Here is a 19128-nt window from a genome sequence, read left to right on the forward strand (position 1 = left end):
TGGAGGTTGTTGAAAAAACTTAGAAATATAGGAAAGAGTGCTCTAAAAGGAGTCAGAGATGATAAAGGTGACATGAAAACAGGAGAAAAAAGATATCCTAGAAGTATGGAGCAAGTACTTCGAGAAATTGCTAAATGGAACACGCAGTGATAGCACAGTAGTAAAAAACACTCAACAGGCATATGTCAGGAATATATATCCATACTTCAAGTAGAAAAAGCTATTAAAGGCTTGGAATGTGGAGAGGCAGCAGGAGTAGATGATATTCAACCAGAAATGCTGAAGTATGGTGGTATAAAAGTCTTACAGTGGCTGCACTGCATAGTTCAGAAAGCCTGGACAGAAGGACGAATTCCCGATGATTGGAGTACAGCTCTCATAGTACCCATATATAAAAAGGGAAATAAAACTGATTGTGAGAATTACAGAGGTATTTCCCTACTGAGTGTTCCTGGCAAAATCTATGCAAGTATACTTGAGAAACGGTTGAGAAGAATTGTGGAAGAAAAGCTTGGTGAAGAACAAGCTGGATTCAGGCCAAACAGAGGCTGTCAGGATCAGATTTTCACTTTACAACCGATTGTTGATAAATCATGGAAATATAACAAAGATCTGTATTAAGTTTTGTAGATCTGGAAAATGCATATGACAAGGTACCAAGAGAATAGTTATATGGTGTCAATGGGGCATTATATCAAGCAATACTTAGTGCTTATTTGAGTTGTAAATCAGCAGTTAGAATTGAAGGAAGTACAGGAAGATGGTTTAATGTTAAATCTGGTGTGAGACAAGGATGTACATTATCCCCTCTGTTATTTATTATTTATATGGATCACATTATGAAGGAAAGTGGTGTTAAACATGATATCAGAATTGGAGATTTAATGTGAGCTCTTTGCTTTATGCAGGCGATGTAATACTTCTAAATAAATCCGCTACAAATTTGAAAGATTCCCTGACTAAATTGAATAGCTGTTGTAATAGATATGGCATGAAGGTCAGCATTAAAAAGACAAAGACAATGAAAATAGGTAGAATTGTTGAAAATGTCAACTGTGTTGTGAACGGGGAACCTGTGGAACAAGTAAAATATTTCAACTACTTAGGCACGATTTTTAGTGAAGATGGTAAATTAAATATGGAAATAGACAACAGAATCAACAAAGCTGGTATGGTGGGAAGTCAATTGAATAAATTCATATGGAATAAGAGAGAAATTAGTCGGAACACTCAATTAGCTGTATACAAGACAGTATTCAAACCAGTTTTAACTTGTGGATTTGAGAGATGGGTCAGAAGTAAAACACTTGACCAAAGACTAGAGACCGCAGATATGAGAGTCTTGAAAAAGATTAGAGGCGTGAACAGATGGCATCAATGGTAATATCATATTAAAAACAAGGATATTAGGAAAGAACTTGACGTTGTCAGCATCTAGGAATGCATTAGCAGAGCTAATCTCAGGTGGCATGGTCACCTAAATAGAATGGGCGAGGAAAGATTAGCAAAACAAGTGTTCTCTGCCAGGTTGGCAGGAAAACGACCCAGAGGAAGACCAAGATATAGGTGGATTGATACGGTACAAAGTGCCTTAGACGATAGAAATATAAGATCTGATAATGTTGGAGTCTTGATAAGTAACAGACTGATTTGGAGGAAAATTGTAGATAGGAAGTTAGTAATGATGTAAATTTTTTTTCATGTAGTACTATCATATTCTGTATACCCCTGTCAGGAATTTGATGATATATATATATATATATATAAAATCTTTCTAGTGTACAGCACTTGCCTTGCATACTCTGCTTTATTTAGATGCTCATTATGCTAACAGGATGGACTGTTATATTTTCAATCTGAAACATTTGATAACTTACATTATTATTATCATCTGAGACCTCCAGGGAGTCTATAAATCACCCAAACCAGCTGTCATACCTTCCCTTAAATTCATTCACACTAGATGCACTCACTACCCCTAAAGGTAAACTATTCCACTATATAAGATGCACTAAAATGTATCCAATGTGTCTGTATCCAAACTGCAAACATATCATCAACATAGCATTGAGTGCTTGGTTTTCAAAATGCTCCATATAGAAGTTGGCTAATATGTGTGTGTGTGGTGTATGTTGGGGGGGGGGGGATAGCCCATTGCATTCCCATCTGGCTGTTTGTATATTTTTCCTTTCTGTAATAAATAACTAGAATACATGGTGAATCTGAATATTTCAGTTTCTCATGGAAAAAAAAAAACAATTATTTTTCAGTTACAAATTTGAATTGTTCATATAATAATTTATTTGAATGCTATGTGCTTGTCACAGAACTCAACTATGATACCTGAAGATTACTAGCTTAATCAGTTTTTCTTAGCATAATACCACCAACAAAATATGGCACTGGATATCTCATCACACCAAAGTGCATAGCTTTACATTTACATCTCCTGTCAAATCCTTCTCAATGTTATTAGTGAACAGTTCATATACATATCAGATATATGTCCTCAATAAGCTTAAACCCTTCTGATCAGAAATGGTCATGTTTATTAGATGATGCTGGTTGTGAAATGGATCTAGGATACTGAAAATCTTTGTTCCCTGCGATATGTGGCTGACATCATGCTTCAACGTATAACATTGGTTGGGTAAATCATTCTAGAAATTTGTGTAGTACAGGATAGATGATTCCACTCCAGAACTTTTTGTGGGAATTCAAGAATCAAACCTTCACTTTTTTTTTTTTTTGTATTACAAAATAAATAACACATTTTCATTTTTTAAAATTTAACTTTCTACCCGGATACTGAATAGTGAAGTTTTTACACTTCAATTAAAATTCAGTTTTACTTAGCAAGCAATTTCAATATTCAGGAAAAAGACTAAGTTTTAATCAACTTACTTGACCATAATTTCCCCACAATGCAAGCATTCAGAAGCCACAAGGTCATCAAGTTCCATCTAGCCATACAAATAATAATCAATCATGTGTTTTATTATCTAAATATAATCAAATTATAATATTTTAAGCATTAATAATTAGCTAATTAGTAAATTGTAGAATTGGAAATGCAAAGGAGAGACTTAGCCTAAAAAAAAAGAATCTGGAGATCAAAGTATAGTTTATGACCATATGTCTAATCTTCACCTTTCCATGTCCATTATTAGATATCAACTTGAATGCTAAACAAATGAGGATAGGCTGGTAGTTTGAGATGTCGCTGACCAAACTATTCTATTTACCTGAAAACACATATACATTGGGATGTACAACACAATCAGAGATCACTCTGACTAAGGGGAACGAGTTGCTCACTTATTGTCAGGGAACTAGTTAGCAGCTAAAACAACCTTAACAGAATTGAAGATAGGCACTGTCAACATTAGAAACATTAAAAAATAACTGGGAGAGAATTACAGAAATATCAGATCAATATAATTCACATTATTGAGTGTAAAAAGATCAAAAACATATGAAATTTCTCATTAAATACAATAAAAGAAGTGAATTTATTTAAAAAAAATCAATTTCTTTTAATTGATTCAAATTGCAAGTAGAATGATGCAAATTTGAAAACAGTAGACTGACAATGAGACATTTTTTGTGCATATGGTCTCACAGAAGGTAATAACCGGGGAAGAAGTATTTCAAGTTGGAATGATGAGAGACAGAGAGAAGCTGATGTAAAAGAAAACCTGTTTTTTTTTGGAGAGCTAAACAGCAGAGTAGGAAATGAATCTCAGACACAGAAATGTTTTGGGAAAATTTGGGAGAAAAGGATTAATGGTTATAGAAAGTTTTTTTCACTTAGTTACAACTATCTCTGATCCCAAGTATTTTAATAATAAGGTTACATACCTTTTTTTGCTACTAGTATATGGAAAATATATGACTTATGCATTAATTCAACTGTGGTATCTTTCTGGATCTGGCTGCCACAGACGAGACCTTTTTTTGACAAGTATAATTTATTTAGTGGGGTTAATCATAATGGCAAATATCTGCTAAAACATGGACTAATCCAAACCATGTTCTAACAAAAATTTTCATAAATTTTAATGATGAGAAAACACAAAAAAATTCATTGATTACATTATCGTTGATTGTGATATCTTCAGAATGGTCCAGGATATGAGCATACAGAGAATTTGGAATATGTAATTATCTGGTATTGAGCAGAATAAAAATGAGTATCCCAACAAAAAAGAAATGTAAATTAAAGTTTTAAAAATAATTATACTTGAACAACTCTCAAACATGAATGCTAGACTCATATGAATACTGGTGAAAAAGTAAGTCTGAAAAGAAGAACCAAACATTGAGAATGAGCAGCAAAATCCAAAGAAACCAGTGATTGGCTTAACTAAGGAAGCAGGTAGTGGAGGGTTTATTATTATTATTATTCAGGTCTCCATGGAGTCAAAAGACTCATTGCAGGAGGTCCTTCCTAAGAAACGCAAAGTCTATCAAGACTCATCGTGGGAGGTCCATCCTAGGAAACACGTCTACCATACCACTCCTTAAACTCATTGACCGTTCTCGCTCTCACCACTCTATCAGGTAATGCATTCCATGGTTCAACCACCCTCCATGCAAAGAAACCACTCCTCAACCTCTTGCTCACAGTTTCCTTTTGTAACTTCCAGGGATGGCCCCTTGTCATCACTCCTTCCTGCTGTTCAACCAAGCGAAAGACCTCCCCAGTGTCAACCCAGTAACCACCTCTCAACAGTTTAAAAGTCTGATCCTCATAACTAACATTATACAGTCCTAAAACCACCTTTGTATCCTTTCCACAGTTAATTTATCCCCTTCAAATCCTGGGGACCAAATCTGAGAATTATAGTCTAAGTGTGGTTTGATCAGAATCTTATACAACAGAATGATAACTCTTATCTCTGCAGGTCAGTGTTCTTCTCATTATAGCAGCAATCCTCTGTGTTACCTTCACAACTTTGCAATATGTCCACTAAATTTCAGGTTTCTATCAATCATCAACCTCAGATCTTGTCTCCCCTACTTCCTCCAGTATAGCTCCTCCAATAGAGTATGCAGCATCCCATCGATGTGTCCCAACCCTCAAGACCTTACATTTTGCTGCATTAAACTGAAATCCCCATTCATTTGCCCATCTGTCTAGCTTATTCAAATCCTCTTGCAGGGCTACCACATCTGCACTATTACTAATAACCCTTCCCAGCTTTGCATCATCTGCAAACAACTGAATATCCCCCTGCAATCCACTGACAATGTCATTGATATAAAGGTTAAACAATATTGGTCCCAGTTCTGAGCCCTGTGGGACCCCACTTGTAACCCTCTGACTCCTTGAAACTGCCCCACCATCCACAACTCTCTGATACCTATCGGACAGCGAATCCTGAATCCAGTTGACCAACCTGACATCCAGACCCACGTGCTGCAAATTAAATATCAGCTTATCATGTAGCACCCTGTCAAATGCCTTCACTAAGTCCAAAAAAATGGCAGTATATGCCTTTCCCTAATCTATTGCTCTTGTAACTATTATAAAAGGCTAGCATATTACTAAAACAAGAGTGCCCCTTCACAAATCCATATTCACTCTCATAACATTACCCTCATCTGCCCAATGCTATATACAGTCCTTCACTAATTTCTCCAAGATCTTAACAACTACTGATGACACACACACTGGCTTATAATTAGACACTTCCAGTCTGCTACCACCCTTATACAATAGCTTTTTTGAGCTTTTTCAAAGCTAAAAAAAAAAAAAAAACTCATGGTAGACTTAGGAAGTTAAGAAGCAGTCCATTAGTATATTGTGACTTTATAAGCATATTTTCCATAGTTGCAAGAAAGAAATGCCAACTATACCTTTAAATTGTAGATGACTTTTGTAAACCACCAAAAACACCATTACCCTGCTTACAAGAAGCATGAAGGGGGTTACTGCCACATTTCATTTCAGGAGTAGGATCCCCAGTTTCTCTCCCTTTCTTATAAGGAGTGTAGGTAATGGCCTTTTTTGGATATGCTCAACACACTACTGTTAATAAATTAGAGAGCCAGCACCTCCTCTGTTTGATGGTACAGCAATAAAGTAGTTTCTGCAGGCTGACCACTAGATAGTACAAGGGACTGAATCTGATGGAAATGCATCAGAAGGCTTCCTGATCAGCTGGCAAATAATCTTGCTATTGCTTACTCTTCCAGGTTGTACTTAGAGGGAGACCAAGTATAGCAGCATGCAAGGGGGAGGGTGGGATTGTTAGTTATCCCCCCCTTGCATGCTGCTATACTTGAGGGGGGGTTCGTTAGTTATCCCTTAGTTATCTCAGCTACATCTTTGTAGCTGAGATAACTAAGCTTTAGTTGTGAAGGATACCATTTGGATTCAGTCAGTAGTAATAGTATATTGGGTTCTGATGTCTGTAAGTAGTCACATACAAAAATATCAAAATTTCATCCAATAAAAAATGCTTCCACATCCATTTCACTAACATCCAGGACATCAACATAAAATTATGTGTATGTCACTACTTACAGACATCAAAACCCAATATACTATTAACTGACTGAATCCAAATGGCATCCTTCACAACTAAAGCACATCCCTTACTTATCTCAGTTACATCTAGCATGATACATTCCATTAAAAAAAAAAAAAAAAAAAAAAAAAAAAAAAAAAAAAACCTGGAATTCTTCTCTGGCTCAAGGTTCCCATAACTCACTTTATATGAGGGTTGTTTGAAAAGTTTGGTAAATTTCCAATAGACGGCAATACAATTCGTTCATTCATACCAGTGTCAGCACGTATCATCTTTTTCATGACCCCTGGAAAATTTTAGCTATGTGCGATACGAGTAGTTCTCGCTTTGGCAAACATTTAAAATAACCGTGTTCACATTTTTCATAAAAATGGAGAAAAAAGTTTTGTGCAGTAAAAAAAAAAAACACTTTTATTTGAAGAAGTGGATGGCTACGCAGATAAGCCAAGTTAGATGCAGTTCATGGGGACTCCGTACCAGCATATTTTTGGATAAACGAGTTTAAACGCGATCATAAGTGAATCGAAGATGAAGTGCACCCCGGACGCCTGACTGAGGTCACTACAAAGGAAATGACTGACAAAATCTATGGTATTGTTATGGAAGACCGCCAAGTGAAAGAACGTGAGATTGCTGAGATTGTAGGCATCTCAACTGAACAGGTGCACAATATTCTACACAAAAAATTGTAAAGGTGGAGTAAGTTCTGATCACTTGCCTTAGTATCTCCCATAATGAAAAGCACTTGTGGACATGTATAATGCTATGAAGGGCCACTACCCAGACCAGTTTCGACTTTTGTTGAGGTCACATCAGTGGGAGCCAGACCCAGAGGTGGTGATACCAAGATGGAAGTAATGCAGAAGTCATATCACCATATACCAGTTGCCAAAAGGTGTCAACACCTTATTATTAAAATTCTCTGGATTAGAGATAGTTGATGGAAGTTTCTTCACTTGGCTATGCTACCAATTATATATTTGGTTTAATCCTTTATCCAAGTGTAAGCAAACAAAGTTTGCGCCGTAAGTATTATCAGGACTGGGGCACCTTGTGGTAAAGGTAGAGTAAGTTCTAAACACTTGCCTTAGTATCTCCCATAATGCAAAGCACATCTCCTTGCAGACATGTATAATACTATGCATTAAGGGAAGGGCCACTACCAAGACCAGTGTTGCCCTTTATTGAGGTCTCATCAGTGGGAGCCAGACCCAGAGGTGGTGATACTAAGGTGGAAGTAATGCAGAAGGTAATACCTCTATAAAGGTCGAACTGGTCTGTGTAGTGACCCTTCCCTTAATGCATAGCATTATACATGTCTGCAAGGAGATGTGCTTTGCATAATGCGAGATACTAAGGCAAGTGATCAGAACTTACTCCACCTTTACGAGTTGCTCCAGTCCTGAAAATACTTAAGGCGCAAACTTTGTTTGCTCGCACTTGGATAAAGGATTAAACCAAATATATAATTGGTAGCATAGCCAAGTGAAGAAACTTCCATCAACTATCTCTAATCCAGAGAATTTTAATAATAAGGTGTTGACACCTTTTGGCAACTGGTATATGGTGATATGACTTCTGCATTACTTCCACCTTGGTATCGCCGCCTCTGGGTCTGGCTCCCACTGATGTGACCTCAATAAAAGTCGAAACTGGTCTGGGTAGTGGCCCTTCCTTAATGCATAGCATTATACATGTCTGCAAGGAGATGTGCTTTGCATTATGAGAGATACTAAGACAAGTGATCAGAACTTACTCCACCTTTACCACTTTCCCCAGTCCTGAAAATACTTCAGGCGCAAAGTTTGTTTGCTTACACTTGGATAAAGGATTAAACCAAATATATAATTGGTAGCATAGCCAAGTGAAAAAATTTCAATCAAAGGTGAATTTTTCCAAAAAAATGTGTTTAACTTATTTTGTTACCTTTCATTTGTTATCTTTACTAGCTCCCCAAATTCAGACAACCATGATGCCCTCTATGACTATTTATTTCTAAAACTGATTTCATACAGTATACTTTACCCAAACTACAAGACTGTCTTACTAGAAGATTAACATTCATAACACAAACTGGGTCCTTTTCTCTAACTTCACAGATCAACCATAAGGGAAGCTGAATTATTTGCTATCAGTCATGATTTAGCAGGACAAACTGTTAACTTTCCAATCAGGATACTAGATGATTCTCATAATTTTTCCAACACACTGGACCTTTTCTTAACCAATTCTTCCTCCTAATATGCTGTAGATGTTTTGCTTAATAACTCCAACTATAACTTAACCCACATTACCTTTTCTATAGATCAATTGCCTCTCAGCCAGTCCAATCTTCAAATGCTATGTCACTACACCAATGTCAAGTGAGATGACCTTTGAGATTTCTAAGCCTCTTTTCCATTGTATGTTTCTGTTTTCTTGATCCAAATACCTATGCTTACCAAATAACTGAAATAGTTCTTACTGCAATGAGGGCCTTCATTCCAAACTCTGCTGCCAGCCTCCAACCGCTATTCAAGCTCTGATTCTCTAAAAAATGTGCCTTTGTAATCCTTGATAAAAATTCAGCATACATTTAATGGCTCGAGTCAAACATTTCAGATTTTCACTCAACCTACACTACGGTCTGAAACAAGTGTAAGAAAATCATCAATGAATCCAAAGCAGACCTTGTAAGGAAAAATGCAATAAGCTTACCTCCTACTCCTCCTCAACTCTCAATCAAGCCTTCTGTCTTTCACTAAAGCTTTTAAATGACGATTTGTTGGACAAAACTTCTGCCCTTCCTTGTTTCCATTTCTCTCCCATATCTTGATAGTAGGTACCATAGTAACATCACCCAGAGATATGGCATACCTCTTGGCATCAGTCTTTTCCTCCAACTCTTGGCAGACAAATCACCTTCTACTATACTACACACTGTTCATAGCATGACTCATGAGGGAGATACTAGAATATCCTCATTAGTCTTGATGTAAATAAGTCTTCAGATCTAGATGGGATCCCTAAGTTGTGCTCAAAATTTGTTAGAATTAACACCTATCCTGTACTGCCTATATAAGCTGCCAATACTTATCTAGCATTTATCAATAACATGGAAGCAAGCCTGTCTCTAAGAGGAGTAAAAGTCAACCATCAACAACCAGCTTCTTCATTACCTGGAGACCCATCAGTTAATAAGTGATCACTAATGTGAAATCTGTCATTCTCATTTTACATCAGTGATCATACGAATTGAATATAAGTGATATTAATTGCCACGAATATTTTGATGAAATTTCCAACAGTCTTGATTATACGACCTGGAATTATATAGACCACATGTTAGAACAGAGCTACGAGAAAACTTTCCAGTTCAATAAAGCCAAACAAATTAGAAAATTTAATGAACTGTACAAGAAAAAATACCAGACATACAAAGGCCTCCCAGTTAACAAAGTGATCTTCAACCTGCCGAATCACTGCCTTTCGAAACATGAATTGGAGATTCTAAAAAAAGGTTTTAACTTTTCTATCACTCCTAATTACATCCCCAAAATGGACTTTATGTGTGGAATTGAAAAAAGTCTCTACCCACTACCACAAGGTGTAGCGAACGACATTAGATTCAAAAGCACTATCATCCTAGCAACAGCAAAACAAACACAACTGAATACCACTCCATATGATAGGAAAGCTATTGGGGACTTAAGGAAGAACAAAGAAATAATAATTATGAAAGCAGACAAGGGGAATGCCACCATTATCCTTAACTCAAAAGACTACATGAAGAAGTTAAACGACTTACTATCTGACAGTTCCACGTACAAAATCCTCACTGGAGATCCTACAATGAAGAACCACAATGAGATAAACTTCCTGATCCGTAACATGAATACTTGGCCTGAAGAACTAAAACGAAAACTTAAATCCTCACATCCCATTACTCCTAGACTGTACGGGGTGCCTAAAGTGCATAACGAAGAAGTATCACTTTGTCCGATTGTGGATGGCAGGTCCTCCCCAACATACCTATTGGCTAAGCACCTAGCGAATTTACTTAAAGGAAAAATTAGACAAACAGAGTCCTACTTAAAAAATTCTCAACACTTTGTGGACAAACTAAAAAACATAAAATTTACACAAACAGACATAATGGTCAGCCTAGATGTAGTGTCCTTGTTCACGAATGTACCAGTAGAAGAAGTAATGAACATTATCAAAGATCTCTTTCCTGCAGATATCACAAAGATGTTCAAGCATTGCCTACAATCAAATTTTTTCAAAGTTAACAACAAGATATACAAACAATTAGAAGGCCTAGCCATGGGCAGCCCTCTGTCACCACCATGTGCAGACCTTTTCGTGGAGAAATTTCAAGATGAAATATTCACCAGCATTACTCCTAAACCTTCTATATGGTGGAGATATGTGGATGACATCTTCATCATATGGAAAGACAACTTAGAAAGCCTACATATGTTTGTTAACAGAATCAATGCACTCCACAATAAAATAAAATTTACTCTAGAAGTAGAAAATAATGAACAGCTACACTTCTTGGACTTACTAGTAAAAAGACAAGGAAACAGTATCAAACTGTCGATTTACAAAAAAAAACCAACGGACACTGGAAGATATCTACATTACTCTTCTAACCATCATAGGTCACAGAAACACAGCATCATCCACATGCTAAGAAATCGAGCTAGAAAATTTATCTTTGACGAGGAAGAAGTTCAAACAGAACTGTCTCAAATAGCTACAACTCTATCACAAAATGGTTATCCTACACACATCATCAACAAATTTCTATACAAAGATACCAACAAGAAAGAACAGTTGCCCAGCAAATCTCAACAGCAGTCATCCCCTTTATAGGTTCAACTTCCACAAAAATTGCAAGATTGTTAAAGACACATAACATCAGGGTTGTATTTAAACCAACAAATAGCATAACACAGGTCCTAAGATCTCCTAAAGATAGCGTGCCATTTTATAAATATCCAGGTGTGCATAATATTCCATGCACGTGCGGTCTTTCCTACACTGGACAGACTTCGAGAAGCCTGGAAATAAGACAGAAAGAACATGTAGGCGATGTTAATCACAACAGAACGATCACCTCAGGATTGGCACGTCACTTTTCAACTTCGAACCACACTATAGACTGGAATAACAGCTCCATGCCCTACATAGACGAGGATTACAGACATCGAGTATTTAAAGAAGTGGCAGTTGTACTACGTACGGGAAGTAACCTAAACAGAAATCAAGGGGCCATTCTGAACGATACCTGGAAAAATCTAATTAACTCCCTCAGTTCAACAGAGCCACAGTACGCAAATAATCATATTACGCATTTGCATGTAACGCGTGTTCATGATGCTGAGTAGTTATGTCACGTGAACGTGTCACCCTAGCTACCTAACAGGTACTAACGGTTCTTTGTATTTTTAAACCTTTTTTGCATTTACCTTTTTTTGTACTATGCAAGCCTTGAGAAAGCTAGTCAGTTACTAGCGAAACCGGTAGGCAATTTGTAAGAGCTTAAGTATGTTATAAATATATGGTCTATGTAACAATAAGTCTTTATTTTGTAACACTTTATGACCAGAAACATGTACAATTATTAGATTATGTGTTTCTGTCTTCTAAGACAATTTTTTACTGTATCAATACACCTACATTTTGGTCTTTATGCCAACCTGGCACAGAACACTTGTATTGCTGATCTTTCCTCTCCCATTCAGTTTAAGTGACCATACCATCTAAGATTAGCTCTGCTAACACATTCCTAAATGCTAACAATAGCAAATTCTTTCCTAATATCTTCATTTTTAATATTATACTGCCATTGATGCCATTTGTTCACTCCCCTAATCTTTCTCAAAACTCTCATGTCTCTCCAGGTTTTGATCAAGTGTTATTTCTAACCCAGCTCTCAGATCCATAAATTAAAGCTGGTTTGAACACTATGCTAATTTAGTTTTGATTAATTTCTTTCCTATTCCATATAAATTCATTCAGCTGACTTCCTACCATACCAGCTTTGCTAATTCTGTTGTCTATTTCCATATTTAATTTAAAATCTTCACTAAAAAAAGTGCGCTTAAATAGCTGAAATGTTTTACTTGTTCTATCTAAACTGTTTTCTGAAATTCTGATAACAGTTGATGTTATCAAAATTTCTGCCTATTTTCACATATTCATCTTCTTATTGCTAATTTTTATTATTATTACGAGCGACTCCAGGGAGTCCTTAGGCTCATCGAGGGGGGGGGCCCCTAAACATCATGTCCACACAACTATACGATATTCTCAGAGTATCTATCATACTTTGCCTTGAACTCACTCACCATCATAGCACCCACAACAGACTCTGGCAGCTTATTCCACTCATTTACCACTCTAAAAGTAAAGAACCAAGCTCTAACACCCCTGCTAACCACACTCTTGCCCAGCTTCCATAGGTGTCCCCTAGTTCTCCCACCACCAGTCCTGATCTCAAAAATATCCTCTGAATTAATCCTATGGAACCCTTTGGCAATTTGAATGTCTCAATCATATCTCCCCTTTTTCGCCTATCAACTAATTTCTGCAACCCACAAATCTTCAACTTGTTCTCATATGGTTCATTCCATAGACCCGGTATCATCATAGTCACTCGCCTCTGGATCCTCTCCACCTCCTCCCCATCAAGAAGGAACCTAGGTGACCAAATCTGGGCACAGTAGTCAAGATGAGGTCTTATCAAGGCTCGGTACAGAGGTACAATAACTTGCTCGTCTCTGCTCGTCAAGGTATTTTTCAACAACCAAGTGAGTTGATGAGCTGATTTAGCTACTTTTGCAATGTGCCCCCTAAACTTCATCTCCCTATCCACCAACACTCCCAAATCCTTGGCCTCATCAATTTCCTGGAGTACAGCTCCACCAATGTGGTATACTGCTGCTAATCTTTTCACCCCAAAATGCATAACCTTACATTTTGGCACATTAAATTGACATCTATTCTCCTTAGCCCAGAACTCCAATCTATCCAAGTTGTCCTGCAAGATTTTGACATCTTCTGCATTCACTATCGCCCTATCCAACTTTGCATCATCAGCGAACAAATGAACTGTTCCTCTTCGATCCTTTCCTATATCGTTAATGAACAAATTAAACAGCAGTGGTCCAACAGAATCCTGCAGCACACCACTAGTCAGAGGCCGTCTTTTGGACTCTACGCCTGAATAAACTACTCTCTAATATTTCTCCATCAACCACACACCTATCCATCTCACCAACCCTATATCCATTCCCATATGTTGTAGTTTATGGATTAGAATTCCATGTGGTATCCTGTCAAATGCCTTTGCCAGGTCCAGCAGTATCACTGTAAAACCCATTACCCTCATCCAGTTCAGCCGTCACATCAGTAACTTTGAGCAAGTTACTGAGGTATGATCTACCCTTCACAAAGCCATGTTGTCCCCCATACAGTATCTCATTTTCATCAATCCATTCCTGTATTTTTCCCTTGACTACTTTCTCCAAGACCTTGACAATGACTCCTGATATGCTGATCGGTCGGTAATTTGCAACTGTAGTCTTGGATCCTCCTTTATGCAGTGGAACTATTTTCCCCTCTTTCCACACCTTCGGGACTAAACTAGACCCGAGACTCAGATTAAACAACATGGTCAAGGGCACTGATAATTCTTTAGCCGCTTCACGCAAGACCCATGCCGATATACCATCCAATCCCACAGATGTATTCACATTAAGGTTCTGTAATAGACTACTCACCTCCACTTCATTCATCACAATTCCTGTATAAACTAATGGTTCCTTCATTTTTTCAATGTCACCACCTGGATGAGATACTTTTGCAAAGTGCTCGCTCAGTAACTCCACTATATCGACTGATTCAGTGACCTTCTTACCATCATAATTCCTTAAAATCATTTTGCCATGTACAGTTTTTTCTTGTTTGCAGCATATTGAAAGAACTGTTTGGGATTCTCTTTAGCTTGCATAGCTAGTTTCCTTTCATAATCCGCTTTTGCTTTTTTTACCACACTCGTTACCCTTCTGGCCTGCACTTTATACCGTTCGTGTGCCTGCAGGTCACCTCTTTCTTTAAATTCCCTCCACAGTTGTTTCTTTTTTTGCAGCTCAAGCTTAATATTGTTATTCATCCATTTAACCCCTACTTGTTTTACTATTCAGACCCTAGGTATACAATCAGCCATAACCTCCTGTAAATGCTCCTTGACCACTTCCCATGCTGTATTGACAGCCAGCCCTTGCAGTTGTACATGCCATGGCACTGATCCAAGCAATCTCCTAAGCTTGTCATACTTGCCAGCACGGCAATTCCACATATACCCTGTCTTAATCGAAAATTCCACACCTTTAGCCACCTCCCAGGTCAAGACCTTATGATCACTCTCACCAATAGGTGGCAACATGGTCATATTCATTACAGTCAAATTCTCAGATGCTATTACCAGGTCAAGCATTCTCAAACCCCTAGTATTTTCAATTACATGCTGTCTCAGATAGTTATCCCTTAATAATTGAATAAAATCCATTTCCTTCCTCACGTGTCCTCTCCTCCTTCCAAATCAATGTTACCATAGTTGAAATCCCCCATAATAATTACCCTCCTTCCACTCATTTTCATACCAAATTTATTACAACAGTCATTCAATTTAGTCATGGAATCTTGCAGACTTGTACTAGATTTAGAAGTAACATCATCTGCATAAAGTAAAGAGCTAAAAAATTCTGCTCATATTAAATATTTATTTCCAATATAAGTGATATTTATTTGCGTAGCGTTAAAATACAAGCACACATATCTATTGTGATTATGCCTTCAATAGCAAAATAGCATGAATAAAGGTGAATGCTGTCACTTTTCAGAAATTTCAATCTCTTTAGCACAGACATCAGCTTCTCTAGTTTGTGTGAAATGGATAAACCATTCTTGTCCTAAATAACTATTAAACTCTAGGTATAATGCTAGAATAACTATCCTATCTAAGGACTGATCTGGACACAGAAGGGAAATGATCAAATCAAGAAGCCTGACATATAATTAAGACAGAATCATTTAGAGAACAATTTAGAAGAAAACATGCTATGTATTAAAGTAAAATCATCATGTTGCACTTTTTTTCTTTTTTTTATGTATAACCCACCGATAGCTTCTCCCTCACAGTGGTAACACCTGTTCCTGTAGAAGACAATGACAAAGTATCTTCTCGACCTGTATTTAGTGTGAGCTGCCTTTGAAGATCCTCCAGCTTTAGCCTTTTGTTTCTTGGCAAGTGAAGTTTAACCTACAGATTTAAGAGATGAGAGTCTGAGATAATAGATTACTTGCTCTACTTAAGAAAAATTGTAATACTTTAGGTGGAATTAAAGGCTGCAACCTGCTTATTACTTACCTCATCAGCAAGGCAGTCATAATGAAACATATGACCACAAGGAAACAAATAAAATGCTCTTGTCATTAATGGATAAAGGCATAAGGAACAAGTCTGATTAGCTTTGACCACTCTGTACCTATGTTAAATATAAAATTTATCATAAAAATTTTAAAATGAAATAGTACTGCATAAAATATAATTCATCTAAAGGTATTTCATGCTGTCTGAGGTTAACACAATATTATGACAAATATAGACTCTTTCTCTGTATGCTTTACAATATACAAATAATTTCTGCCAATTATTTTTCCTTGATGCATCATCTGCATAAGTTTATAATATAAATATATACTATGAATATATAAAAAGCTGACTCTCACTATAGCAGATTTGTAGAGTGCTATAGTGAAATTCCTTCAAAATATATAGCACTGTGTCTGTGGGGAAACTGGTTAGGGTATCGAAAATCCCCTTAAGTTGGAAAGAACTGGGTTGAAATACCATCTAGGATGCAAAGGTGAATTGGTGACTCAATTAGCCAGTGACAAGGTTTTTCTCACAGAAAATTTTTTTTTCAACCTCTACACACACACAAAAAAATTACAAACATAATGCACCTCATTTCAAAACAACCGAGTATTAGTTAGCTATGTGTTAGCTATAGTAACAGTTGACTGTATAAATTACAGTACTATTGATAATAAGGGGGGGGGGGGAATTAACACCTTATTTATTGTAAGGTATGCCATTATTTGTTAAGTGCCATCCAGTCATTTTCAACTCTTGGTGATCTTGTCAACAAAAGCTCTCCATCCCACTCAGCTTCTATCTTTCATAATTTTTGTTGGAGATTTAACATAGCTTTTTTCTCCATCTTCACATTTACTATCATTTCTTATTCTGGACCCCCAGTAAATTATAACTTTCAACGATCTCTATTTTATTATTATGATCCTAAGACCCCATGGAGTCAGAGACCCATTTAGGAAGTCCCTTTGTCATACACACACACAAGCTCATCATACTTTGCCTTAAACACATCCTAATTCGCAATGCATTCCAATAATTCACAACTCTCCATGCGAAAAAAAAAAACGCTTTTTATCCCCTTGCTCACAACCTCTTTATGCAGCTTCCAGGGATGACCTCTTGTTCTCCCCCAATCCCCTACCATTTTATGAAAAACTTCTTCAATGTTAATCCTATAGCAATCTTACCAATTTGCACATCTATCATATCACCACTCTTTCTCTTATCCATTAGACTCTTTAAATTGCATTTTCTCAACCTTTCTTCATATTCAACATTTCAGAGATCAGAAACTACTTTAATCAATTAACCATATGTAGTCTAATCAAGGCCTTATACAATGGAACCAGAATCTCCTTACTTCTACAAGTCAGTATACTCCACACCATTCCCAGAATTCGTCGTGTTGTCCTCTAAATTTTAGATCCTTATCCACTATCACCTCAAGATCTCTTATTTCTTCTATCTCCAACAATTCCTTCAGAAATGTTGGAGATGGAGGAAAGGCATTCTGAAAGATGCTCCTTAAGGAGCATCCTTCAGAATGCCTTCAAAAAAGACCAAAATCTGTCATTGGTGAACAGAACCATCAATATTGCAAATCAGTTTATAACTTTAATTTTGTAAGATACTGAAATTTGAGGCTTCATTTATTAAATTTTTAGTAACAGCATTCATTTTTTTTTATTAAAAAGAACTAATAAAAAGGCAAAAAACATATTTTGGGATGATGTCTTTTTTTTTAAGGCAGTGTAACTTATAGCAAAGTGGACAAAGTTCATATATTATTATTAATTTTTTAACATTTTTTTTAGAAACTTCATGTTTGCAAAGCATTCCATGAGAAATGAACAATTTATCCTTATTCCAAATAATTTGATGACCAAGATGAAATCTTAAGGCTCCTTTCTTCAAAAATAAAAATTTCAATCTGACTGCTTAATTTTCAACAAAAACTGCTGCAGTTACTCCAAGTTTTTATTGGTCCAATAAAATGGTCCAACTGAGATCTTTGGAACTTTATTTGAATTTCAAGACAATGAAATTCAAATAAAATGTCAACAACAAAAATACAGTTCTTTCAATATATATATATTATTATTATTATTATTACATGACACCTTCAGGGAGTCCAAGGACTCATCGAGGGAGGACACCTACTCCACAACTTTCCATCTCCACCACTCATTTCACCAACTACTTTCATCATCTACACCAACGCCATCTACTGTCGACCACCACTAGTAATACGCTAACCAGACTGGCCAAGCAGTGAAAAAAAAAAAAAAAATTTTTTTTAAATCACTTATGTAGAATAGAATAGTTGTAATGCTTAATCAGGTATAAAACTCATGTTCAGAATTTGTGATTATAGTTAATCAGTGAGAGCATGGGAGTCAGTTACATATCTGTAAAAAAGTTTGACAAAAGGCCAGTAGGACATACTTATTTCTAAATGCTTGAATTTCAGCCCTGATCTCCTGTGCACTTTGAGTTGCCTGCTCCATATCATCTTTTAGTATTTCTATATGATCATTGTACTGCCTGAGGGAATTACAGATTGCCTCCTATAAATAAAAAGACAACTAATTACCATCTTAAAATTCTCATAATATCTATTCAAGGTTTTGAAGTCATTATCATTCAAATTGATCCTAATCATTCACTATCTTAACTATATCAACAGCTTCTTAAGTCTATTAAATGCATATGAACAGAGGCCAATCTGTTTTACAGAAGGAAAATTCCTATTATCTTCATTTAAGACTATCTATCTCAGTTCTACCTGAAAAAAAACCTAGTAAAGTTCTTATCATCACAGATGGGATTTGAATCAAGGACTTATCAGGCAAATGATGCCTGATAACTGATAAGTCATCTAGTATATACAAGTAAAATTTAGGTTGCTTAAGGGTCAAAGCTAGACAAATGGGAGCAGAACCAGCCAGAGCTTCTAACCTAATGCCCAATCATCACCTTGTGTTGCATCCTGTTGATAAGTATCTATCTATATACCAAATGAACAAGGATTGGCTGACAATTTGGAATTTAGCTAACCGAATTGCATTCTTACTGACTTAAACCAAAATACAAAATGATGGTAAAACATGACAGAAGTACAAGCTGGCTAGGATGTCACTCAGTTAAACAAGGGCCCCC

General features: G+C 36.6%; 1 protein-coding gene across 2 annotated transcripts in view; it reads right to left on the reverse strand.

The window, feature by feature from the left end:
* The window catches only part of dor (vacuolar protein sorting-associated protein 18 dor), a 201594-nt gene that overhangs the window by 28680 nt on the left and 153786 nt on the right, over nucleotides 1-19128 (reverse strand). For both annotated transcript variants that reach the window (XM_090390559.1, XM_090390558.1), the window contains 4 exons: nucleotides 18415-18536; nucleotides 15958-16075; nucleotides 15709-15849; nucleotides 2905-2963 (listed from right to left, as the gene is read on the reverse strand). In XM_090390559.1, coding sequence (XP_090246685.1) covers nucleotides 2905-2963; nucleotides 15709-15849; nucleotides 15958-16075; nucleotides 18415-18536 — 440 coding nt within the window. The remainder of the gene's footprint in view (nucleotides 1-2904; nucleotides 2964-15708; nucleotides 15850-15957; nucleotides 16076-18414; nucleotides 18537-19128) is intronic.

Source organism: Typopeltis vanoorti, chromosome 3, assembly GCF_054136105.1.
Source record: "Typopeltis vanoorti isolate ZY-2024b chromosome 3, IOZ_Tvanoo_1.0, whole genome shotgun sequence".
NCBI lineage: Eukaryota > Metazoa > Arthropoda > Arachnida > Uropygi > Thelyphonidae > Typopeltis > Typopeltis vanoorti.